The sequence below is a fragment of the Silurus aristotelis genome (genome assembly GCF_946808225.1).
Source record: "Silurus aristotelis genome assembly, chromosome: 8".
Classification (NCBI taxonomy): Eukaryota; Metazoa; Chordata; class Actinopteri; order Siluriformes; family Siluridae; genus Silurus; species Silurus aristotelis.
In genome coordinates, this window is record NC_139581.1 from 25,045,390 (window position 1) to 25,071,389 (window position 26,000).

Sequence of the window (26,000 nt, forward strand, 5' to 3'; positions counted from 1 at the left end):
CGAAACGGCCGAGTTGTGCAGTTTAAATACACAAAAGGATGTTCCAGATACCTCCCTCTACGTATGTTTACATCTTTCTTTCTGCATATTGTAAATGATACAGCTCTGGCTCACCATGGTTCTCATTAACACACACGTTTTCATTCAGCTTTTTATTGCCAGACGTGTGCTCCAGCACTTCATCGTCCCTTCATTCTCCGTGGCAGTATGTGGCCGGAGCCACTGCACCCCGAGAGGCCAGATAGTGGCGTCTTTTGTGTCTCGGCCTCTCCACGCTGCTTATTTAGCAGTGAACCCACAGTGCATTCCAGACTCGACTCTTTCCCTGCATGCTGCTTTTGTCTCTGAAACTCCCCCCCCCCCCCCCTTCATTATGCCTGTATTATTGCCTGTCTGCCTGCTTCGGCTCAATGGCTCACTGTGTTCTTTCACTCAGCATGGACTGTCCTGCTCTTATAAACTTCAATTCAACATAAACGTAGGTGGTGAGAGGCACTGGCAACGTGACACCTCATCGCAGATTTATGAGCACCACTCTGCGGCCACTGTGTGATCTGACGTGCATTTTCGCTTCAGTAAGCCACGCTGCTGCTTTTTCTCTCTTCCTTTAGCCCTCTCTAGGGATTTATTTATCTCCAGCAATGGAAAACATTAATCGTAGTTTCCTGACAGAAGCCTTGGCCTACCGTCTCCATCAGCCTCTTCGGCACTTCCCTGCCACACACTCCTGCAACACGCTCTCGAGTCTAATGTAAACTCAGCTTGAGATAATTCATGCTTTATGGTTTAATTGCTTTTTACACAGTGAGACGTGCATAATAAAATGGAGCTCTATTTTCCAGACACAATGGTGTGAGTTTGGTAACTCCTCCTACTTTTGTGTGCCAGTTTTTCTGACAGGTTATGAAGGAGGTTTCTGCAAATCATCTTCTCCTACATCCAGTGATTAATATTCTTATACATTACATATTGACACAGTTCTCCGAGTGCATTCTGGGTAATACTTTTTTACCACTGGTTGACTTGGTTGTTACTCTGAGTAGCACATAAATATTTAGATTTAATTTTTATATCGTCGTCTGTGTGACTATTAAAAATGCATTTGAAGTTGACTGGAAACAAATGAGGGTAAAATTGGTAGCTAAAACTGTAAAACTCTCCAGACACCAGACTGTATCCAGGCGTCTGCTAAATCTCAGTAAATGTAAAGCTTTAATGTCTCTATTTTCTCCCATCATGTGAGGTGTTGTGCCAGCAGGTAATTATTCTATATGACTGCTTTAAGTTCATATTATTGGGGAGGGTTCCAAAAAATAGTGTGTTCCAGATTCTGAAAAGGTCATCTCTCATCTGTGTGCTCTCGTGTACTCCCGCTGGCGAGATCGCATCTCGGTGTAGCGCAGCGCTGTGAAGTGCGCCGACTTTAAACAGTGTTACGTTCTTTTATTTGCAGGTCATTATGGAGGAATTTTTTTTATCTGTATCTTTATCTTCGTTGTTAAACCGGAGAAATTCAAAACGCTACGAATAAACTGCAAATAAACAACTCATTAAAAACACTGATATATATAATGTTTAAACTCCCAGAATGCATCAATCCCTGTGCTGTTTTTTTTTTCCTGTACTGTTGTTCCTGACACTTAACACTGCTGTGTGTAATACATTTAAGAGGAACAGGGAACACACCGTGTTCTCGTGAACATCTGAACTGTCGGGATTTTATGGTCTCCGCTCTCTGGCGCTCACGCTTTTCTTCGTTACCATGCTGCCGAGTTTCAGAGGCTTGCTGTTTACTATGTACAGGTTTAGGACCTACTTGACTGCGAACGATTTGAAGCACATTTTTCGCCTCCAGACTCTCTGTATCTGTAAGAGCCACTTGTGTTCTCACTCGCTTGCAGTCTTCAGCACATCAGCTCTGTACTTTATGGGGTTGATTTTTTTTTTTTTTCCTAATAGAACAGTAAATGCTTTGTGAGCATTTGTTTATTTTTAGTCATGGACAGTGTAATATTTAAAATGCAGCTTAAGAATCCTGAGCTCAGGTTACTGTCTATGTGGAGCCTGAGGTTCCTCCAGGATCTCTGGTTTCCTCCCACATCTCAAAACCATACCGTGCGGTGGCTTGGATGCTGTATTGTATGGTTACTTGGTTATATATGGGGTATCATGAGAAATGTTAAAGTTACTTGTTGGGAGTTGCTTTGTATCGTTTACAATGTCAAACCGTTCACGGAAACCGTAGAAACATGAACAAATTGGCCTATTGTGTATGGATCGTGCATGAGTAATCTCACAAACGTGTCTTCTCCCAGCTCCAAAGTCCATGATTACAAACGGAAAATCATTCAGAAGAGAAATGATTTCTCCATATTCTCACAGTGTCTTTAATTTCCCCTGCGTCACACACACGCTAACGCCCGATAAGCTATCCGAGGCTCACGTACGCTTCAAACCTGTTGTACACGTTCACACAGCGTTTATCTTTTGAACACAAATGATTGTAACCTTTTTATTACATCAAAAATGTATGTATTACATTTCAATTAATTTGACCTTTTTATCAGAAAATAATTTTTACTGACAAATCCAGTTTGGCTGCAGTACAGGTACAAACATCTGTTCATATCATCACATTAAACCCAGAGGAATCGACCTAAAAGCTTGAAAATGGGAGAGAACTTTAGAACTTTATGAAAAGAATGTAATCCCAGAATGCACTGTTATTTACAATAAGATGGTGTGGTAGTGGTTGAAAGCTGCTGTCTTACTGATTGGAAGCTTAGTTGTTGGACGTTGGATCCGAAGGTCATGAGTTCAAATCCCAGCTACACCAAGTTGCCATTCCTGGGCTCCTGAGCAAGGACTTTAACCCCATAACTGCTCAGTTGTATGAATGAGATAAGAGCTCTGAATAAGAGCGAATTTACATAAATGCTGTATTTAGCGCCATTTTGGAAAATATACAGCATGTTACTGCTATTGTTTTAGAAATGTAATAAAATACAACATAAGAGAAATGAACTGTAGAAAGAGAAATGTAAATGTACAGTACAGTGTAGGTTTGTCGGACCGTGACGCACTGGCCTTTTATCCCGGGTGTATTCCTGCCTCACTTTCCATGTTCCTGGTATAGGTATACTGTGAATTGGTAAGGATATTGTCTAAAGCAACATAAGATTTTTTTTTTATTAAATACAGTCGTGAATACAAAATTTGGCAGCAGAAATGTTAAAAGTGGAAACCTTCCAGCACATGATTAATCCCTCAGCATTGACTAAACTCTGGTCACCAGTTTATATCTGCAAATATGTTTATGATCAGCATTTATTTGGTTCATTATTGCAAAAACTAGAAATTGAAATGAATGTAAATGAGTGTTTTAATGTGTAAGAACATGGCAGCTAAGAAACCGTTATTGTACAGCATGACCATATACAAATGGTCCCCGTGTTACGATTGTTCGACTTATGTTTTTTGATCTTAAGATGACGATACCTTTATGACAAAACTGTAAAAATATTTAAAGGTTTGGGCGGCAGACAAACGTAGAGCATATGCTCCGCCCTCCACTCCCGATCCAGCGCTCGTCCACACATCCATTGTACATACATGTACACTGTATAGTTTATACAGTACAGTACTGTAAATTGCTCTGTTTTGATAAATGATTTACTGTATTTATTAAATTATTAACAAATTACAGTATACTACCAAATACTGATAATTCTTTAAGTCTCCTGGGAAGGCTAGGCCATGTCTCGATATTTAAAATTTATGATCGGGTCATCGGAGCGCATCTCTATAGTAAGTCGGGGTCTACTAAAGAGTTTTGGGGATAAGAGAGGATTTCATAATGTCTGCATGAGGTGTGAGGTCTTTGTGACGTTCCAACATGATGTACAGCTACAAGTGGTGGCTCAGTGAATGTGATGAAGGGAAGGTCATTGGTTCAAGTCACAGCACCACCAAGCTGCCACTGCTGGGCCCTTGAGCAAGGCCCTTAACCCTCAGCTAAATAACTGAGATTGTTGCTAATGTGAAAGCGAATCCTTTTTGGCAGTGTGTTTGCTAACAGCAGCTATGTGTGTGTTATGATGATTATTGTTGTAGTGGCTTTAATCTCAAACATTAAGATGCCACATAAACATGAAAAATACCCGTAAAGTAACAAAATGGTGTGTCGTACATTTGACGTGACACTTCTTCCATGCTGCTTGCTGTTTGACATTTTAGGTCCTCAAACAATCCTATTTTAAACACTTTATTCAAGTCAGAAAGAATAGAAATCTATTTATGATCATCTCCCCTACAGGACTGGAGACATTTCGAAAGGGCTGTGGTTGTGCTCGGTCTTATTTAACCCGGCTCCTTTATTTTTGTTTTTTAATGAGGACTCTGGGGGTCATAGACTGGTCAGAGGTGAGCAGAGTGATGTTTCAAGGCCAGGCTCTGCTTTTGTTTAAAACTCAATGACCTTCGACCTCATCACTGCCACAACAGTAACAGGAACGTGACCCTGAAAATTCCCCACAGCTGTCCATAGAGAGAAACACACTCAAACCCACACACATACATGCACGTATCCTCCAACCAATCCCTTCTCACCAAGCACAGCAACTGAATTCTGCCCAAGCATTTCTACAGTAGCACTACAGTGGCAGCAGAGGAGCTCAGGAAAAGCACGCAGGAGTTCAGGGTCTGGAGGTCAGATTGTCAAAGCTGTGCCACTGTGCCTGCACTATCCATGTGTTGTATTGACAACTATAGTGTTTGGTGTACGTGTGCACACACACACACACACACACACACACACACACACACACACACACACACACACACATGTATTCTGTTTCGGTACAGGGCTGTCTGTTCGGTGCACACTTGTACCAAATGCAAAAATGCAATCCTTTTTTACGTGCGGAACATAATTAAAATCCGAGTTCCTTCAGGAACGTATTAAGTGGTGTCCCGAAAGTTTCTTTAGTCTCCGCCTCGGACTTGAGCAGAGTGTCACTGTCACATGCGCCACTTCCTGCCATCGCCAACATTTCGACGACAGTCCATAGCTATGGATTTTTTTCACCGTTTGATGTACAGCTTCAAGAATTTCTCTTAGGAGGAGAAAATCCTGCCAATTCCACATATCGAGGGAGCGAATAAAGACATTTGTTAGTGTTCTGAAATAAGTAGAACAGTAAAAACTTCAATACACATCCATATTACCTAAATGTTCTCTAAGAAATATAAATGATTAAATTGAATTTTTCCATTTATTTCATTTTATTTCATCAATTCAATAGATTTTTCAATGTAATCAATATAATAAAAGATTAGTTGAATTAGTTTATTTAGTCTATTTTATTTGTATATATTAGATTTTTATTAAACCTAGCAAGCATATTAATAATAATCAACCTCGTTAATAAAAACAAAGGCAAACAATTTTCTGTTTTTGACTTAAAAACCGAGGTACGTAATAAATTGTAAATTTTGTGTACCGTTACACCTATTTTATATATATATATAATTTTTTTACTCCATTCAAATTATGTGAAAGTTCTCATGATGTCATTTTATGAGTATTTTACATAATCAGTGGGGGGTATGGTAGCCATTGGGACCCCCAGTCATAATGCAGAGATGTCTGTCTGTCTGTCTGTCTGTCTGAATGTCTGTCTGTCTGTCTGAATGTCTGTCTGTCTGTGTCTTTGTGTGGAAGGTAGGAAAAAGAGGGTAAGTGTTGAGTTTTGTAGGACTGCCACTAGTGTCCCACAGCAGCCAAAAAACAGATGTGTGTTTTAGTGAGAGAAAGCGGAGAAGAGGAAAGACTTAATGGTCGTGGATAGAGTGTCATAATGAAATGGTACAGTACGTCCCCACATGACTTCAGTGCCACACGGTCCAATAAAAGAATCAGCTCTGATCTAAATATAGAAGAAATGTGTCCTCGTCATTTGGAACTGCACGACTGTGCATTATCTGTAAATGGACTGTAATGGCAAAATAGGAAGGGGGGAGGGTGGTTCAAAATGTCGATCTGTGCGTGTGTGTCTCTGCTTCTACTGGTCCCTAAAAAACTGTCGGCTGAGATTTATAACACTGGTCATCGTGTGGTTCCTGGGGACTCCGAGGTGACATGGATGTCACATGTTTGGCCTGCAGGGGCTGTAAAAAGAAACTTCAAATGACTGAGTGATGGCTAGTTGATTTACCTGAGGCTCGTAATCTAAAATATTATGTGCAGCTGACTTTCCCTCATAATTTCCTTGTTCTTTCTTTACTATTACACACATTATCCTATTTTGTTGCTTCTCCATTCACACAGATCCTCTGAGAATATTGGAAAAAGTAAATGAAGTACTTTTTTCTCTGAGGTGGAATCGTATGTCACAGCCCTGCAGCCATTGACCACTATGGCAGGGTGGGAAATATTGTGAAAGTTCCAACGCTGCTGAGATGCTGAGACGAGATACGTTTGAACAGAGCTTGTTGCTGGATGAGAGTTGAGGTATTAGTTTACACAATATCCCAGGAGCAAAGATGATGCCATCATGGAAGGAATACATCCTGCGAGGGGCCAATCTCACATCTATCCACATGCCCATTTACTTATTCACACCCAGGGGCAATTTGGATTTGCCAGTCCACTTATCTGTACACAGACAGTAACCCAAGCTTGGGAAATCGGGAAAGCTGTGAGGCAGCAGCATTGCTACAAACAGTGCTCCATCCTTTGTTCTTGAATGAGTAACTCTGGAATGTCAAACATGCATTATTTATTTATTATTTTAATTGCCCTCAGATTAACTTTTACAAACTAAAGGAATAGATCTTACCAGCCATGCAAGTTTTTATAAATGACCGAAGACAAAGAAGGGTAGTCCTTTTTTCTTCTTCTTCTGGCTGCTCTTTTTAGGGGTCGCCACAGCAGATCATCCATTCCCAAATCGCTCCGTCTTGTACATCTGCCTCTTTCAAAACCACTATCTGCATGTCTTCTCCTAAAAACATCCATTAATCCTTGGCCTAACCACATTTCTCGGCCTTCGACTTTTCCTCCTGCCTGGCGGCTCCATCCTCAGCAGTCTTTGACCATTATACCCCATGTCCCTCCTCTGTATGTGACCATCTCAATCGCGCCTTTCTTGTACCTTGTCTCTAATAATCGTCCTACCAGCGTGGTCCTTCTAATGAACTCATTTCTGATCCTGTCTTTCCTCGTCACTTGCAATGAAAATCGCAGCACCTTCAACATAGCGGGTGTCGCCACAGTATTATAAACTTTCTCTTTTGCGCTTTTAGATAACCTCCAGGTAATGTGCTGATGTCACGTGACTTCACGGGCCCCGCCTCCTCGCTAAATAAAGGCCTTAGTAGGCATGCGACATCACAAACCGCCAATCTCGCCAAGGACAATTGCGTCTCGTGTTTGCATCAACAGCTAAACAAGTTGCAATTAAAGTTGCACTCTTGCTGGGGAAAGATATAGATATAGATATGCCGTCCAGCAAGTCAATCGGCAAGCAGGTCTGCTCTCAGTTTTTCCTTGGAGTTTTCTTTTTGAGAAGAAAGAAGAAACGCCTTATGGACATTCTGGGCATTTACAAGTGTGTCTGGAAGCATGTCTGGTCAAGCATCAGATTTTTTCCCAGAGCTGATCAGTCTGAGATCCAATGCCAATTGTATTTCATGTTCAGCCAGTCAGTGTCCCAACACTTTCTCACACTACTTCTGTATGTGTAATCCCTACTTCTCGTATCCGGTGGCATGTGCCAGCATTGAGATTCGGTTTCACTCTCAGTTGCGTTTCCCAGCGTCTTAGTGACCGTCTCTGTTCTCAGAGCTTTGATACCCATGGAAGCATATGTGTACGAAGGGTCTTCGCCAGCGAGTCGTTCCGTGCAGTATTGCGATGCCTGATTGTCTGGAAGAGCCAGCGTGATTTGAATTGCTGATGGCACACGCCAAGAGCTACCGGACCCGAGTGGAGCTGATGTGGGAGGACGATGCCAGAGTGCAGATGGGGCTGGTGAGCAGACAAGCTGCTTCTTCACTGGAAGCTTCTTGACAGCCAGAGAGTAGAATAGGAGATTACATATTGAAGATTACCGCTCTTAAGTTTCACAGCTAACAGATGCTCGGCTGTTCCTTGCCAACGCAGGATGTGACTCTATAATAATAATAACGGCGGAGATGATCCGTGTCGGTTTTTATCTGCTTTTTAAGTGCATACGTTCTAATACATACTGCTGCTTATACATTTTAATCCAAACATGATTTTAAAAAATCTGATTTGTTCTGTATATGTGTGGAAATTCACTTTGCCCATTGTCTTAGCTTCCTATGTTGTCTTTGTATTATGTAAATTAGGAGTCAGAGGCTCGGAACCTCCTGCTGCAGTGACCTCTGACCTTGTGTCCCTGAAAGCCAGGGGGCAAGTGGGATTTGTCCGAGACAATGCTGTGCATAATTTTAAAGCCCTGCTTTTCAGGATTGCACAATCCCCTTTTTTATAACCTGCCATCTTTTTGAAAATGAATTCATGCCCTCGCTGGGCCAGAGAGCATAAGTTGGGGATTAAATTCTATTTCAGGGAATGGCTTCTTGTATCACAACACACCAAACCACGCCTTCATGTGTCTGCCTGTGGATCTGTCTCATGCTTGTCCTTTAGTTTTTTTGTTTTTTTGTTCAACAAATGTGCATAACTATTTTTCCCCCTTCTTTTTCCTTCTAATCCTGCTAATGCTTTACCATCTGCTCTTCCCGCTAAAGTTAATTCGTTGCTCAATTATTCTATGAGATCTCACAATGCGCATGATGAGCTGATCTGCAGGGTTTGTAAAAGGAACGTGTGTGTTCGTGGAATTCGGGGCCATCGATCCAAAAGCAATTTAACCTCCATATCACGGTGGATGAGGCTGTATAATGGTCTGGTGAACGAATATTTTTGGTGTTTAATGTGCCATGTTATTACTGTCTCTTATTTCAAAGGCTAGTCATGTGTGATTTGGAAAAACAGACGAGCGAGAGAGAGAGAAAGAGAGAGAGAGAGACGCTTCTTTTGTTTTGAGCCTGGGAAAAAAGGCGTCTACAGAGAAACATGATTCACCCTTTTTTAAATACAGCTCCAGATATGCAGAATACATGTGTAACAATGATGAAACTGTAATGAATGGACATTCGGTGCCACCCAGATGAGGATGTGTTTCCTTTTGAGTCTGGTTGTTCTCAAGGTTTCTTCCTCATGCCGTCTCTGGGAGGTTAACCCTGCTACAGATTGCCACTGGCTCACTCATTAGGGACAGACTTACACTTATAAGGAACAAACATAAACATTCTTTTAGGGGTGTAACGGTACATAAAATTCACGGTTCGGTACGTTTCTCGGTTTGGTTTAATTTCGGTGCAGTTTGGGGGAAGTAATGCAAAACATAAAATTGCTCGTCGTTCATTTATTAACGCAACATCAACATTTTTTTTTAACAATTTAAAATAAAATGCCTTTTTAGTTAATGTATAAAATATTTTATGATATTGTTTTAAAAAAAAAATATATAAAAATATAGAATAATTCAAATGATTAAGTAATAAATATAATAATTTTTTATTAGAGTTTACATTTGTTAGACCCCACTAGAGTAATACAGATGTGTTTACAAGTGTGTGTGTGTGTGTGTGTGTGTGTGTGTGTGTGTGTGTGTGTGTGTGTTTTATATTTAATATTTCTTTTTTTAAAGATATATTCTACTTAACTGTTCAACTTATTTTATCTTCTCATACTTTAACAAATGTATTTATTCTTCATTCTTCCTTCTTTCCATCCTTCATTCATTTGCTCCCTCGATATGCAGAAATTGTCAGGATTTTCTCCTTTTAAGAGAAATACTTGAAGCTGGACATAAAACTCAAAAGTCAAGTCAAGTTTATTTCTATAGCGCTTTTCACAACAGACATTGTCTCAAAGCAGCTTTACAGAAATCAACAGTCAAGGTGAATGTTGTGTATTTATCCCTGATGAGCAAGACCGTGGCAAGGAAAAACTCCCTTAGATGTAATGAAGAAACCTTGAGAGGAACCAGACTCAAAAGGGGGAAACTCATCCTCATTTGGGTAAATGAAAAGAATTCATATCTCTAGAAGGTGGTAAAAACTGACGTGGCGGTAATTACGAGCATGCGCTCTTAATGACTTTTACAACACTACAAAACGTATTTCGTCGCACTACAAATCTTATTTACGGCCACAGCGACACTGCGCTAACTCTAGTATTTTTTTTTATGTCCTTGGCATTGTTGTGTATGTTTTTAAATTAATAATAATAAAAAAAAAGTAATAAAAAATGTATAAAATAGTGACACTGTGCTCAAAGTGCGAGGCAGAGACGAAACAAACTTGCGGTCTGCAAACCTAATACATTCATGAGGGAACTCGGATTTTATTTATGTTTCGCACGTAAAACGGATTGCATTCGAACCAAAAGCCCTGTACCGAAACGTTTTGGTACAAATACGTGTACCATTACACCCCTACATTCTTTTATTACCGATTTAGATTCAAGATTCAAAGCCTGCTTTATTAGTTTGACAAATCTGAACATTCGTATTGCCAAAGCATAAAACATGGTCAAATAACAAACGGAAATAAGCGTAAGGAACTCTGAGATAACAATAGAATAAAAACTATACAGAGTTTACAAAAAAAGTGGGGGGGGGGGATAGTAAGAATAAGTAGTTTTACTAAAAAAAATAAATAATAATTAATACATTTATTTCTGTCTATTATTAAAAGCGCTAAAAAAAATCATTTGTGCACGTTACCCCGAAGCCTCTGCCACAGATGCCATTTAAACATTGAGTGATTTCAGTCGCATGAAATCACTCGATGTTTAAATGGCATCTGTGTTAACTTGATTTTGTGCTGGAAACAGCTCCATGACTTGTCCCAGAGCTACATGCAGAGATCTTTCATGGGAGGAAAAAAAGACTATTGCCGTTTCCTGTGCAATATGACTTGTCATAAAAAAAAAAAGTCTAGAAAGAAATTGATAGTCCGATATTACAGATAACCAAATGTCTAAGACTGATGACTTGGCATAATTCTTGATACACCATGCTTTAACTATATGACAGAGATGGCTGTGATCTTCGTTCTGTACATGCAGTAGGGGTTGTGCTGTGGTTGGGCTTCTCTTTCACCTCTCTGTCTGCCTCATAACTGGTAAAATTCACATCTGACTGAAACAGCAGTAGGCCTTTTTTTTCTTCTTCAATCCTAAAAAGCAGTGCTCTGTTCTTCAAAATGTGGAACGCATTACCGAGTTTATAAAGCCCAGTAACATACCAATCTGTTCAAGTGCACAACGGCAGTAAACTGCGGCCGAACACGAGCACTTGAGTTCATTCAGGGTTTTTTTATATTTTCTCTCTCTTTTGCAGTTTAACAATTAGCAGTTAAGGAAACGCGACTGGAACCGAGCCAGGAGCTTAATTATGATGCAGAGGAATTCAGGCAAAAGGGGACCACAGTTACAGCTGGAGTTCGAGGTCTGAGCGACCAAGACGCTCCTTCATGCCTTGTGTGTTGGCAGGTTAATTGTGTAAAGCTGAAATATTTTGTGGTGGGGTTAAAAATAGCGATGCTAATGGTTTGTGTGAAGAGAGAATGTTCGGCGCAGTGTAACATGGTTTTTGTGAGACCTGAATGTGGCTGTGGCATTGAGCCAGGATTGCTCCATATTTGCTGAAAGGACCCATGCAGAGTCGAGGCAGGAACAACGGGAAGTGAACTCGTTGTTCGAAAGACTGGGGAAACGTCATCCTCTCGAATCCACAGCAGCAAACACTTAATGACCATGCGGTCTTTATCTGCGTCCACTAACACAGCTAACAACTGATGTGCATCTCTTGTGTAAAGCCAGTTGCTGGAGTTATTTCGAGCAAATTGTGGTCGACTTATTGATTTCGTTTGTGTATACGCACAGGCTTCCATTTAGGAGGTGCAGAAAGCTGAGGTTGGGGAAGAGAAGGGAAGAGAAAAAAAGGGGGGGTTTTGAGTAAAAGAAAGCTGCCAAGCTTGTAAAAAAAAAAAAAAAGAAAAAAAAAGCAGAAGGCACCATGGAGGCTTTGGCAAAGCTGTTACGCCTTACACACTACAAGCTGCCAGGGATTGACAACTTCATTCCTCACCAATCAGCTTTGCTCTAGCTTTATTCAGACACATTTTGTAGGTAATGGTCATGTTGCAGGGTTTTCCCAGAATGCAGCTGTGTCGTAAACACTGATCTGCATCCAACACTTTTTAAAGTGCTGGAGCACAGCACAGGAGTTTGTGATTTATTTTATTTTATTTTGTTACACCAATTGAATCTTAACTTGCCTTTTATAAAAGATATGGTTATAATTGGGCTGCAGTGAATAGCGTCTTCGACTGGTATCTTGAATTGAAGGTTTTACATCTGAACCTCAATATCTGGAAACAAACAAGTAGATGTAAAGGAGATGAAAATTCAGGAATTAAAAGTGATATAGATCTAATAATTAGTTAACATAAAAGTTCACATTTAAATATAATATATGGACAAAAGTATTGGGATGTCTGAATTTTCTAGCTATGTGTTTTTAATGGCACTCATTTTATTTTACCATTTTATAAATAAATAAATAAATAAATACAAAAGAGGCAAAATGTAAAAATCCAACACACATTTATCTACGACGTCCTTTCTTAGATAAAAAAAAAAACTCCACCGGAAAAACATTTTTAATTAATTTTTTTTACTGATGCGCCAAATCTCAAACCAGCACCAAAATCCCCATAATGCACACATCCGGCAATTAAAACCATCCGTGTAGAAACATTGCAAAAGTTCCTTTTAGTGTCCTGATGATTTACGTAATTGAAAACACCATAATTACTTTAAAACATTTACAAGAATATTTTGTCTTCATGCTCAATGTTGAGTCTGGTTTCACTGATAATAAGCATTACTTTTGCATAAAGCATTCATATTTGTCCATGCACATGTTGATTTAAAGTATCAAAAACCTGAAACTCATTTAAGATACATTGAGAACAGATGAAAAATGTGCGATTCAGTTGCGATTAATCACAAGTTAACTTATGATGACCATGCAATTAATTACGATTAAATGTTTTAATCGATTGACAGCCCATATATATATATATATATATATATTTCTCTGTGTCTCTCTCTCCATTTCTGTGTCTCAATCTCTTTATTTATTTCTCTCTCTCTCTCTCTCTCTCTCTCTCTCTCTCTCTCTCTCTCTCTCTCTCTCTCTCTCTCTCTCTCTCTCTCTCTCTCTCTCTCTCTCTCTCTCTCTCTCTCTCTCTCTCTCTCTCTCTCTGAGTCCAGGTGAGAATGATTAACTGTACCGTGTCACTCTGAACACTTGCCAGGACTCAGCTCACTGTAAATAATTTGCAGTGAGCACGAGCTGAATTCACTCCAGCACTTTTCTTTTCCTACTCCAGTCATCCGTTTTTCCTAGACTTTAGTTGTCATTGTCAGTCCTATCAGGATCTCGGTCACTTTTTTTTTTCTTCGAGTGTATTTTTTACTGGCTCACTTCTCATCTGTCTGTGCCAAATCCGAGGCTGGCTGAAACTCAACACAATCAAAGCCTCACATGTGCGTCCTCCACCTGCAAATTCCCCGCTCTATTAACATAGCTGAAGTTTAGGTGCCAGTCAGCAGCATCCTGAATGAAAGCTCCTGTGAAAGGCGTGTAGACAGCGAAAGTGTGCGATTGTGCAACAAAGAGATGAGAGCAGGCCGAGCTGATGTAAAGCGTGAGGAGGCTCTGGCCATCGTCTAACCTCTAATGTTCCAGACTTGACTCTGGAGAGAAACTCGGCTCCAGTCCTTCCTTGCCTGTTTTCATAATCACGCATAGTCATCCTGCACTTTCAGGCATTTAGCTATGGCCTGTTTGTAAGTTTGCTTAGTATGCAAAGTTTTCCACCAAATCTGTGATCTGAAACACCAGAAATCGGAGCACCACTTGGAAAAAAAGATGGAGAAGCTTGTCATTTTGGTTTGGTGTACAAAGGAACAAAAATCCTTCAAAATCGCGTTTTTTCATTCAATAATAATTCTCGCGCATCCGCCGGAGCGCTCTCCATTTTTTCTAATCTCTCTGATCTGTCTGTCCTCTTGGAAACACACACACACACACACACACACACACAGCATACGTACACTTCTGTTTCGCAAAGACGACTTTCTTGGGAGTATCTGAAGAGAAAAAGAACGCACTTTTATCGCATATAAATAATAAACGGCCCGATCCGTCCGTCAGCTTCTTTTCAAGCGTCCCTTCATCCTTCAGCTCTTTCAGCTCTCCGCATGTACGCCACTGAATTATTTATCACGTTTTGTTCTTTCACGCATACAGAAAAGTAGTGCAGAGTGAGTTCAGGGTTTTTTTGTTTTGTTTCTCTTTCCTTTTATTTTATTGTACTTTTTTTTTTTTTACTTTTCCCCCCCTTGCTGTGTGGATTTTCAGCTTGTTTATCGGCTTTGTGAAGCAGGATGGCAGCCAGGCGAAGGTTTCCACCTCACGTTACCTCAGATGTCTGATTGTAAAGCTGAAGTGGCTCTGTAGCTGTCTGATTCCTGCCTTTTCATGAACCACCACCACCACCATATATATATATATATATATATATATATATATATATATATATATATATATATATATATATATATATATATATATATATATGGGTCCTACATCCCGGGTCCTACAACCTGATACAGAGTGCACTAATTAAGTCAAGTCCAGTTTATTTATATAGCGCTTTTCACAACAGACATTGTCTCAAAGCAGCTTTACAGAATTTAACAGTTAAGTTGAATGGTGTGTATTTATCCCTGATTAGCAGCCATGGCGACAGTCTTTTACAGTCATTTGTGGTTATAGAACTAGGAGCTACTAAACAACTCATAAAATAGCTCAATTAGTTAGTTTCATCAACTACAGGTGTGATTCTTACCGATCATTTGTCCAGCTCCGGCCTTCAGTCGCGTACCCTTTAATCTATATACTGTATATTTTATACATTGATATTGTAAAATGCTCTGTTTTGCTAAATATTATGCATTGCCATTTGTTATATTATTAACAAATTACCATATACTACCCCATACTGATCACCATTCTTTAAGACTTTTGTGTAGGCTAGGCCATGTCTCGACTTATGATATTTCCAAGTTAAAATGGGGTCATGGGAACGCATATCTAATGTAAGTCAGACAGCACCTGTATAGACACAGATGTGAGTTAAGATAGTTAAATCTACCATTATTTTGTTCTTACATTTGTTGTATAAATGTTTTACATTTTGCGCAGCAGGCAAACGTGTGTATGCTTTGCCCTCCATTCGGGAACTGCCTCTCGTCCATGTTCTCCCTGCCACACACATATATACTATCATTTTTACAGTACCGTACTCTAAATTGTTTTGCTAAAATTTTAAATCATTAAAATAAAAAATTAAAATAAATATATATATATATATATATATATATATAATATATATAATATTTAATTTATTAATAAATAAATATATAAAAATAATTGAAAGATTGAATTAAATAGTTGATTTATTATTTATTCATTTATTAGACCCTATTTATTTATTAGACCCTATTATGTAAGTGTGTGTTACATTTAATAATAACTTTTTTTTTTATATGTTGTACTTAATTGTTCTACTTATTTTTATTATTATTTTTTTTTTTATAGATAGATACAGCAAATTGCCATTGCACAATACAGGTACACAGCAACGAAATGCAGTTTATCATCAACCAGTTGTGCAAATATTAGCAATTGACAAGATGAATCTGTAAGTATATGTACAGCAAGTTAAAAAAAATATAAAAATACAAAAATTATATATATATATATATATATATATATATATATATATATATATATATATATATATATATATATATATATATATATAAAAATTGCCACCCCTGAAATATTTCCAGAAAATCAAGTATTTCTCACAGAAAATTATTGCGTTAACACGTTTTGCTATACACATTTATTCCCTTTGTGTGTATTGGAACAAAACAAAAAATGGGAGGGGAAAAAAAGCTAATTTGACATGATGTCACACAAAACTCCAAAAATGGGCTGGACAAAATTATTGGCACCCTTAACTTAATAATTGGTTGCACACCCTTTGGAAAAAATAACTGAATTCAGTCGCTTCCTATAACCATCACTAAGTTTCTTACACCTCTCACCCAGAATTTTGGACCACTCTTTCTTTGCAGACTGCTCCAGATCTCATATTGGAAGGGTGCCTTTTCCCAACAGCAATTTTAAGATCTCTCCACAGGTGTACAATGGGATTTAGATCTGGACTTATTGCTGGCCACTTCAGAACTCTCCAGCACTTTGTTGCCATCCAATTCTGGGTGCTTTTTGAAGTATGTTTGGGGTCATTGTCCTGCTGGAAGACCCAAGAACTCGGACGCAAAAACAGCTTTCTGACACTGGGCGCTACACTGCGCCCCAAAATCCTTTGGTAATCCTCAGATTTCATGATGCCTTGCACACACTTAAGGCACCCAGTGCCAGAGGCAGCAAAACAACCCCAAAACATGCACTATATTTGACTTTAGGTACTGTGTTCTTTTCTTTGTAGGCCTCATTCTGTTTTCGGTAAACAGTAGAATGATGTGCTTTACCAAAAAGCTCTATCTTGGTCTCATCTGTCCACAAGATGTTTTCCCAGAAGGATTTTGGCTTACTCAACTACATTTTGGCAAACTGTAGTCTTGCTTTTTTATGCCTCGGGGTCAGCAGTGGGGTCCTCCTGGGTCTCCTGCCATAGCATTTCATTTCATTTAAATGTCGACGGATAGTTCGCGCTGACACTGATGCTTCCTGAGCCTGCAGGACAGCTTGAACTTGTTTGTGGCTGCTTATCCACCATCCGGACTATCCTGCGTTGCAACCTTTCATCAATTTTTCTCTTCCGTTCACGCCCAGGGAGATTAGCTACAGTGCCATGGGTTGCAAACTTCTTGATAATGTTGCGCACTGTGGACAAGGGCAGATCTATATCTTTGGAGTTGGACTTGTAACCTTGAGATTGTTGATGTTTTTCCACAATTTTGGTTCTCAAGTCCTTACACAGTCCTCTTCTGCTCTTTCTGTTGTCCATGCTTAGTGTGGCACACACAATGCAAAGACTAAGTGAACTTCTCTCTTTTTTTATCTGCTTTCAGGTGTGCTTTTTTATATTGCCCACACCTGTAACTTGCCCCATGTGAGTTTAAAGGAGCATCACATGCTTGAAAAAATCTTATTTATCCACAATTTTGAAAGGGTGCCAATAATGTTGTCCAGCCCATTTTTAGATTTTTGTGTGACATTGTCAAATTAGATTTTTTCCCCTCCCTTTTTTTGTTTAGTTCCAATACACACAAATGGAATAAACATGTGTATAGCAAAACATGTGTTAATGCAATATTTTGTTGTGAGAAATACTTGATTTTCTGGAAAAATCTCAGGGGTGCCAACAATTTTGGCCATGACTGTATATAAATTAGCAAATTAATAAAAAGGCTATAGTAGTGAAAAATGTGCAAAAGATCATAAGCAAGTACACATGATCACCCTTTTGCAGGACTTTACGTTCACACACAGTGGAGCCTCCGTACCATACAGTGATTTGGTTGGTCAGGATGCTCTTAATGATGCAGTGGTAAAAACTTCCTAACCAGAGCTTAACTGTTCTGGTGTCAAAGATCCTCAGAGATTTAAACTTGTAAGAACCTTAAGCTGGAAACCCTTCTACCATAGTTTTATTAATGTAGACTGGAAAGTGTCTCCTGCTGTTAGATTTCCATAAGTCCACAATTAGCCCTTTCGTCTTCATGGCGTTGAGGGTCAGGTTGTTGGTGGCAGGTTCATGGCGTTGAGGGCCGGTTGTCGCTGTCAGGCTTCGAAATCGTCGTCATTGCTGAAGATGCTTGAGTTATGCAGAGAGCACAGATATAGGTAAACAAGGGTACTGGGCTCAGAACACAGCCCTGTGGGATGCCGATGTTTAGAATGAGGGTTGAGGATACCTGTTTGCCCAAACTAACAGACTGAGGTAAGAAAGTCTAGAATCCATGTGCATGTGGAGGTGCAGATACCCGGGTCACTGAGCTCACTGGTCATTACAGTGGGGAGGACTGTATTGAATGCAGAATTAAAGTCAACAAACAGCATACTGATGTAGGTGTTGTTTTTAGTCAGGTGGGTAAGGGCTGAATGAAGAGCCGTGGAAACTGTATCCTCTGTCGACCTGTTTGTGTGATAGGCAAACTGGTGTGGGTCCAGTGTAGGTGGTAGACCGACAGTGAGGTGAATCCTGCCAGTGACAGGTTGAAAATCTTAGTGAAGACCAGCTGCAGTGCTCTTTAGTGCCGGTCACGCTGCCCTGCGTGCGTCCACTCTTATTATTATTATATTATTATTATTATACTTATTATTCTTTTTTACTATGACAATGCGCTTAAGTTTAATAACCATTTAAAAGATGTACTTAAAGTATGAGGCGGAGACTAAACAAACTTGTGGTCCGCCACTTAATACGTTTCTGAGGAAACTCAGATTTTAAATATGTTCCGCACGTTCAAATCTGTACCAAACCGATACTGTTCGGTACGAATATGTGTACCGTAATACCCCTAATGTATATACATACACATACACCAAACACTATAGTTGTCAATACAACACATGGATAGTGCAGGCACTGACTCAGTGGCACAACTTTGACAATCTGGGCTCCAGACCATAAAGAGGTTCATGAGCTCTTCTGTTGCCACTGTAGAAATGCTTGTGTCAGAATTCAGACTGGGAGAATTGGGAGAATTCACACTGGAGATCTATGAGTGTTTGTAAAAGGATTGCATTCCCATACGAATCAGGCACGTTACACCCGTTTTCACGTTTAAAAAAAAAATCATTCAGGTGAATTGTTCTTGTGGAAGGAGTCTCCAATCTCTGATTTTCTTTGTGACAAATTTAGTGTTATTAGCTCGGAGAGAGCATAAAATTGTTGAGGGTACAAAAAGCTGTTTATAGCTACTAAAAGGTAAGTGATAGAATCTGGCTTGATTTGCAGATTGGATGTAACTACAAATAGATTATTAATGTGTATAATGTGTTTTGTAAATTGCTGTAGTATAAGAGGAAGAGAACATTTGGGAATGTTGTATTAGGGGCAATTGTTTATGCAATATTGCAGAGTGGGAGGGTGGTTATGCTGAATCCTCACATACTTGCAGCGATTTGTAAGAGATAAGGAAGTTACATTTTGGACACAGTATGACGTTTCTTTGCTCTTGAGGCCTTAGCATGAGGCCTAGCTGGGCCACAATGTTTTATATCTGTGAAAGCTTGCTTTCAATCTAAAATCGGCAAGTTTCCTTAAAAGCAAAAGTTATGGTCCTGAAAATTATTATTTCCCATGAACGCTGATGATGAAACTTAGGACATGGAGAACCCTGAGGAGAGGACACAGTGAAACGTCTCACTGTGGTTATAATACATATTGGTTAACTGCTTAAATTATATACTTTTTTTAGTATATATAATTTATAGTTAGTGTAATAAATAACTTTTCTTTCGGCTTCTCCCATTAGGGGTCGCCACAGCGGATCATTCGCATGTTTGATTTGGCACATGTTTTTACGCTGGATGCCCTTCCTAACGCAACCCTCCCCATTTATCCGGGGCTTGGGACCGGCACTAAGAGTGGCTAAGGTTGGTTCCCTGACCGGGGATCGAACCCGGGCCGCAGCGGTGAGAGCGCGGCATCCTAACCACTAGACCACCAGGGGATCTTAGTTAGTGTAATAAATATAATCATGAATTCAGGGTTTGTATAACTGTCGCAAATTTGCTTCATGTCTCACTTTGCTGTTATGCATAGGTTTTCTAGAACACACTTATTTTCATGTCTACCTCTTTTTTTTTCCCTTTATTTCTCTGTGGGTACAGATGAAGCTGTGGAACAAGTACAAGGTGACCAGTATCCCCTCACTAGTGTTTGTGGATGCAACAACAGGGAAGGTGGTCTGTCGCAACGGTTTACTTGTGGTGAAAGATGACCCTAAAGGTGAGACACACACACACACACACACACACACATATACATATGCATGACATTATTTATTTCACTGCTATAGTATTAAAGTATTACTAAAGAGAAATAAACAAAATGGGTCCCTTACGAGGGAAATATCAAGGTCCGTGACGTCGGAGTGACGTGGGGCCGCCTTCCCGTGGGCTCACCACCTGCAGGAGGGACCGTAAGGGACGGTGCTGTGAGGATTGGGCAGCAGTCGAAGGCGGGGGCCTGCTTAGACTGCTGCCCCCGCGACCCGAATTACGGATAAGCGGAAGAAAATGAATGAATGAATAAAGAGAAATGTTTGTGGACACCTAGCCATAGTATTTGTGCTTTTTGAGCATCCCATTCCATATTTTGTCACCATTTGGGATTATAATATAATATATAATTATAACTATTAATTATAATAGTTTCCACTCTTCAGGGAAGATGTTACGCTAGATTTTGGAGTGTGCTTGTGAAGATTTGTGTTCATTCTTTATAATTTATGCAGGACTGTATAAATGTCTTTTTTTCTTCTTCATCCTGTCACCACCCTACTCAAATGCACAAACCCGATACACAGACACACACGTGCACGCTTAGGAATCGAGAAACCATAGCTATGATGGATTCCTCATTAAAACAAAAAATAACTTTATCTCCTCTGCATATTAAACCTCAAAGCCTTGTGCTCAGACTGATGTAGACGTCTAGAAGTGACTCTCCTCTTGTCTTGCCCTATCAATAATTTTGACACCCTGCACTTAAATGGCACCCAGACCCCCTTCGTGCACAGCACAGAGAGCGCCTCGTTTGTCATATGGCACATGAAGAAGCACAGTGGCATGTGTGAAATTCCCTCAGCAAAAGGAAACTGCTTTCCCATGAGCACAATGACAGATTCCTGCCCGGCCTAATGAACCCCAACTCTGGCAGTAGCCATGCCGAATTATCCGTTCTGCTCATTAGTGCTCTTCCATTCAGAGGAGCAGAGATGAGGAGCTTTCTCAAAAGCTCCCGCTTTTTCTAGGTGTGTGTGTGTGTGTGTGTGTGTGAGCAGTAGCTGGGTGGTGGTAGGGGAAAAAAAGAGAAAGTCTGGTGCATATTTGTCTGAGTGCACATAATGTAAGTGTTGGCTTGTCTGGAACTCAGTCCAAATTAATTATAGGGTTTTGTGTGTGTGTGTGTGTGTGTGTGTGTGTGTGTGTGTGTTTTTGTGTGTGTGTGTTTTTGTGTGTGTGTGTTTTTGTGTGTGTGTGTTTTTGTGTGTTTTCTCATGCTCTAACTGGTCTAAAGGTCACCTGTTGATGGCATGTACAAATACACAGATCACCCATCAGTTTGGAACCACTGACAGGTGCAGTGAAGAACACTGACTATCTGGTTACACTGGTAAAAGGGTGGGATGTTTCAGGCACAGTCAGATCTCAAAGTTGATGTGTTGGAAGCAGAAAAAATGGGCATGCGTGAGGATTTAAGCTTTGACAGTTGTGATGGCTAGATTCAATGAGAGCATTTCTGAAAGCTTCTTGCAAGTTTTATAGGGTCAAGTCAAGAAGCATTTATTATAAACAGTATAATATAATTATAATATAATATGGGTGGTGGAGTGGATTGAGATGAGTGATGAGTGTGTGTTGAGTTCAGGTTGTGCAGTTTAGTAACACACAGTTGTGTGTGTGTGTGTGTGTGTGTGTGTGTTTTTGTACAGTTTAGTTCTGTTTGTTGAGGAGCCTGATGGCTTGAGAGGAAAAATCTGTTGCATAGTCTTGATGTGAGGCCCGAATGCTTCAGAACCTCTTTTCTGATGGTAGGAGAGTGGAGAATGTGTGTGGGGTCGTCCACAATGCTGTTGGATTTGCGGCTGCATCGTGTGGTTCAGAGACTCCAATGATCATCTCAGTTGTCCTCGCAATCCTCTGTAGGGTTTTGCAATCCGAGACGGTGCAGTTCCCAAACCAGGCAGGACGCTCTCGATGGTCTCTCTGTATGCCTGGGGTGTCCCGGGTATGCAGTGTTTACTGCCAGGAATAGTCCAAGAAAAGACAAGCGGTAAACCTGAAATAGGGTAATAGGAGGCCAAGTCTCTCTGATGAATATGGGAAGCGTAGGGTAACCCGTCTGGACCAATTCCACAAGAACAAGTGTAGCACAAATCTTTAATGAACACAGTGTTCCACACAGTGCATTCTGGGAATGTAAGATTCACTGATTCACACATTTGTGCCTCGGCGTAAAAGTTAACAATATGATGCATCGATTTAAAAAAGTTGGCATTTGTATTGCGATGCATCGTTTTTACCATATTTGCATCTATTTAATTATATGTAATTGACAGTAGCTGTGCTATACTTTTATTATTTAGAAAGAAACCAGTCATTTTTGACCAGTAATTTATATGTAAACTAATTTCTCCTCGCTAAACTGTTCTCGAGCTCGTTCTCTCAGCACCACTGCTGCTACGTGAATATGACGTGTTTCCTGAGACTCACATAGAATATAGATTAACATGGCAGAGGTAGAGCTGCATCTTTTTAAAAACAGAACAGGAAAAGTAAATTTGTTTTTCTTCTTTTTTTTGCACTACAAAGGCCTGTTTGTGAAAGGGCCATGCGTTAGAATTCAGAAGGCACTTAAGTAAATGTATGAATTGTTGTCTGTCTAAAGCACAGAAATAAAAGCAAACTGTCTGTACCATGTTAAATTGCAAAACATCATATTTTGTTATTGCATTAGACACATTGTGTTGAATCGAATCAACATTGGATTGTACTGCATCGTAATAGGGCTGATTCACATCGCGGTAGCTGTTTCATATGCGTCTTTAACTTGTCGTACCGTTGGTTTTGAATCGAGATGCGAATCACATTCGACTCAGTTATGAAGATGCGCATCCCTAGTGCATTCACAGCTTGCTAAATATTGAGCTGTGTGTAGCTGCAGATTGGTGAGATTGTCCATGCTGACTCCTATTTACCACCAAAAGCTCCTACAAAGGGCATGTGTGCATCAGAACTGGACCATGGAGCAATGGAAGAAGGGTCTGTTCTTAAGAATTCTGTTACCTCATGTGTATGTGTATATATGGCGCCATTATGCACTAGGAAGGCAAGTCGGCTGAGGCAGCCTTGGAAAAACTACTGGCATTTATGGTAGCATGAAATTTCAATTCACTTGAACCTGAAGACCCAAACATGTTCCAGCATGACAATGCCCCGTGCACAAAGCAAGCTCCTTGATGATATGGTTCTCATGGGCTGGAGTGGAAGATCTTGAGTGGCCTGATATAAGGCTCTGACCCAATCGAACACCTTTGGGATGAATTGGAACGCTGGCTGCACCCCCAGGCCTCCTCAGCTCACCTACATCACTACCTGACTTTACTAATGCTCTTGTGGATAAATGAATCTCCACAATCACCCTCCAAAATCTAGTGGAACATCCTTCCATGTTCAAAAGCAAGTGCAAACTTTTATCTATATGGTATATGTGTGTTTGCTTGTGAAAAGCTGATTGGGTTTTTCCTATATTATTTTGGCTATAAATTTAGTTTAATGAAATGTTTGTTAATCGGTTGTTTAATCGGAAATCGAGTCTGATAACAAACTGAAGTGATTAGGCTTATGTCTGATTTATATTTATATTTGACATTTGGTGGTCCTGGGATTTAAACTCTTAACCCTCTGATCAGCTACAACCTCCCCTGATCAAAGCTGTTGGGTAGCGACGAGCCATAGAGTAAACAAAGTGTGATTCCCGGTATGAGGTGGCTTTTAGACGTCGTTTGGCAGACAGATTTACAGGTCTGTTTTGTGTTTGTTAAACTGGTTCCTAAACCAGATCACATGCTTCTAGCCAAGATTAATGAACACTTAATAAAAAAAAAGTTCATAAACTGTTTCCATGTCATTTTGGTGCAAAACATTTAAAGTTTGTTTATCATTTTTGGCCGAATGCCAGGATCAATTTATGTTATGTTCCCATACAGTCATACAAATATTTCTCAAGCCTGTTTGTCATCAAACTGGCAGTGGTTTTGAAGCTCTAGTTTTAGCTTCAGACTCTCCTTCTACCGATCAATGGATACCATACACTATCTAAATACTATTTTACTTTATAAATGCAATTGAGTACATTCAAGGCACCCTTTTTCAAAGAATTTCCATGTCTGGAAACTTGCAACGATTTTGTTTCAGAAAACCAGGCCGTTCCTCACGACGTTGAAGTGAATACATAAACTAGGTTTATTTAAGAGCTACATTCTTGAGACCACAGGCATAATCCCATAGTTCTTTTAATAGAAAACTCTCTCTTTACTAAGCAATGATGTGCAGGAGAATAAAACACTGAATGGCACCGATTATTGGTAGATTTTTTAGATTGCTTCTTATAGTTCGGTCCATTCAAACATGAGTGCTTTTGTACTTTTGCTCGAGTTGAAATTGTTTGACTAGAGTATAATACAAGAAGCGGATTAGTACTTTTACTCAAGTGCAGGATGGTGTACCTTCTCCACCACTGTTAAAGAAACAATGAGTTGAATGGTGCAGGTGTAGTCTGATGACTATGTCTGTGTTACCAATGCAGCATTTACTTTTCTCCCCACTGAGCCATGCTGGTAAAACATTTTGTTTCCAGGTTACAGGTCTGTTGTTGTTATACAGCGTTTTCATTCTTCTTCAACCCGTCATGTAAAAACAATGATCTGAGGTTGGTCGTTTGTCAGTCAAAGTGAGAGGAAAAGCGTTTGAAAGTACGCTGTAGTCATGTTGAGTGACACAGACTACCAGACTCTTGGCTTCCAAGCTTACATGCCCCCAGGCAATTGCCTATGGTGTGTGTGTGTGTGTGTGTGTGTGTGTGTGTGTGTGTGTGTGTGTGTGTGTGTGTGTGTGTGTGTGTGTGTGTGTGTGTGTGTGAGTGAGAGAGAGAGTGATAGAGAGAGAATGTATTCATGCTGTAACTGGTATAAGAAAAGCTAAAATGATTCACTGCTGTAAATATGTAATTTGGTTCAGAGAATCAAATTCAGTCCTGTGTAATGTACAGATTAAAACGCAGAAAATTGGTGTCGCATGTCACAATTACAAATAAACAATTGTCCAATAAGTTTCCAGTTCGTTTGACGCTTTTATTTCACAACAGTGTTCTTTAGCGTTATATCTGAAATATATAGAAGAAATGTCGGGAATCTAACGCGAGTTTCTGTTGACACATATGGAGTCCTGAAGACTTTTCTGTGTCAGAAAGCTTTATTTCTGAGTGAGATTATTGTGTGGATTGTGCAATACCATGAACATATTCACCTACTAATACTACACTATAGGGACAAAAGTATTGGGACACCTAACTTTATTGCCATATGTGGTTCTTCTCTCAAACTGTTACCACAAAGCTGGAGGCACACAGTTGTACAGAATGTTTTTGGACACAGTAGCATTAAATTTTGCCTTCACTTAAACCATGTGTACAAAGCCAGTCCGTGAAGATATGGTTAACATGGGCTGGAGGGAAGATCTTGAGTGGCCTGCTAACATCTTTGGGATGAAGTGGAACACTGACTGCACCTCAGGACTCCTCACCTAACCTACATGAGTACCTGATGCTTTAGTTTACTAAACTCTTGTGGGCTGAATGAGCACAAATCCCCACAAGCACAATTCAAAATCTAGTGGAACATCTTCAAGAAGAGTGGAGGTTATATGAAAAGCAAATGGGACTAAATGTGGAATAAAAAAAAATAAAACACTTACAAATATTAGGATTAAGTGTCCACAAACTATGTATATACTAAAATACAAAATGAGTTTGTTTTGTGAGGAAAAAGTACTTTT

The 26,000-nt window shown here is 39.8% G+C and overlaps 1 protein-coding gene and 1 long non-coding RNA gene across 2 annotated transcripts in view; one reads left to right on the forward strand and one right to left on the reverse strand.

Annotated features, from left to right (window-relative positions):
* Window positions 1-26,000, reverse strand: part of LOC310730166 — a 102,825-nt gene that overhangs the window by 45,146 nt on the left and 31,679 nt on the right. The gene's annotated exons all lie outside the window — the stretch shown is intronic.
* The window catches only part of nxn (nucleoredoxin), an 83,489-nt gene that overhangs the window by 37,771 nt on the left and 19,718 nt on the right, over window positions 1-26,000 (forward strand). Inside the window, exon 2 of the mRNA XM_083548933.1 lies at window positions 20,052-20,169. Within this exon, the coding sequence (XP_083405059.1) occupies window positions 20,052-20,169 (118 nt within the window). The remainder of the gene's footprint in view (window positions 1-20,051; window positions 20,170-26,000) is intronic.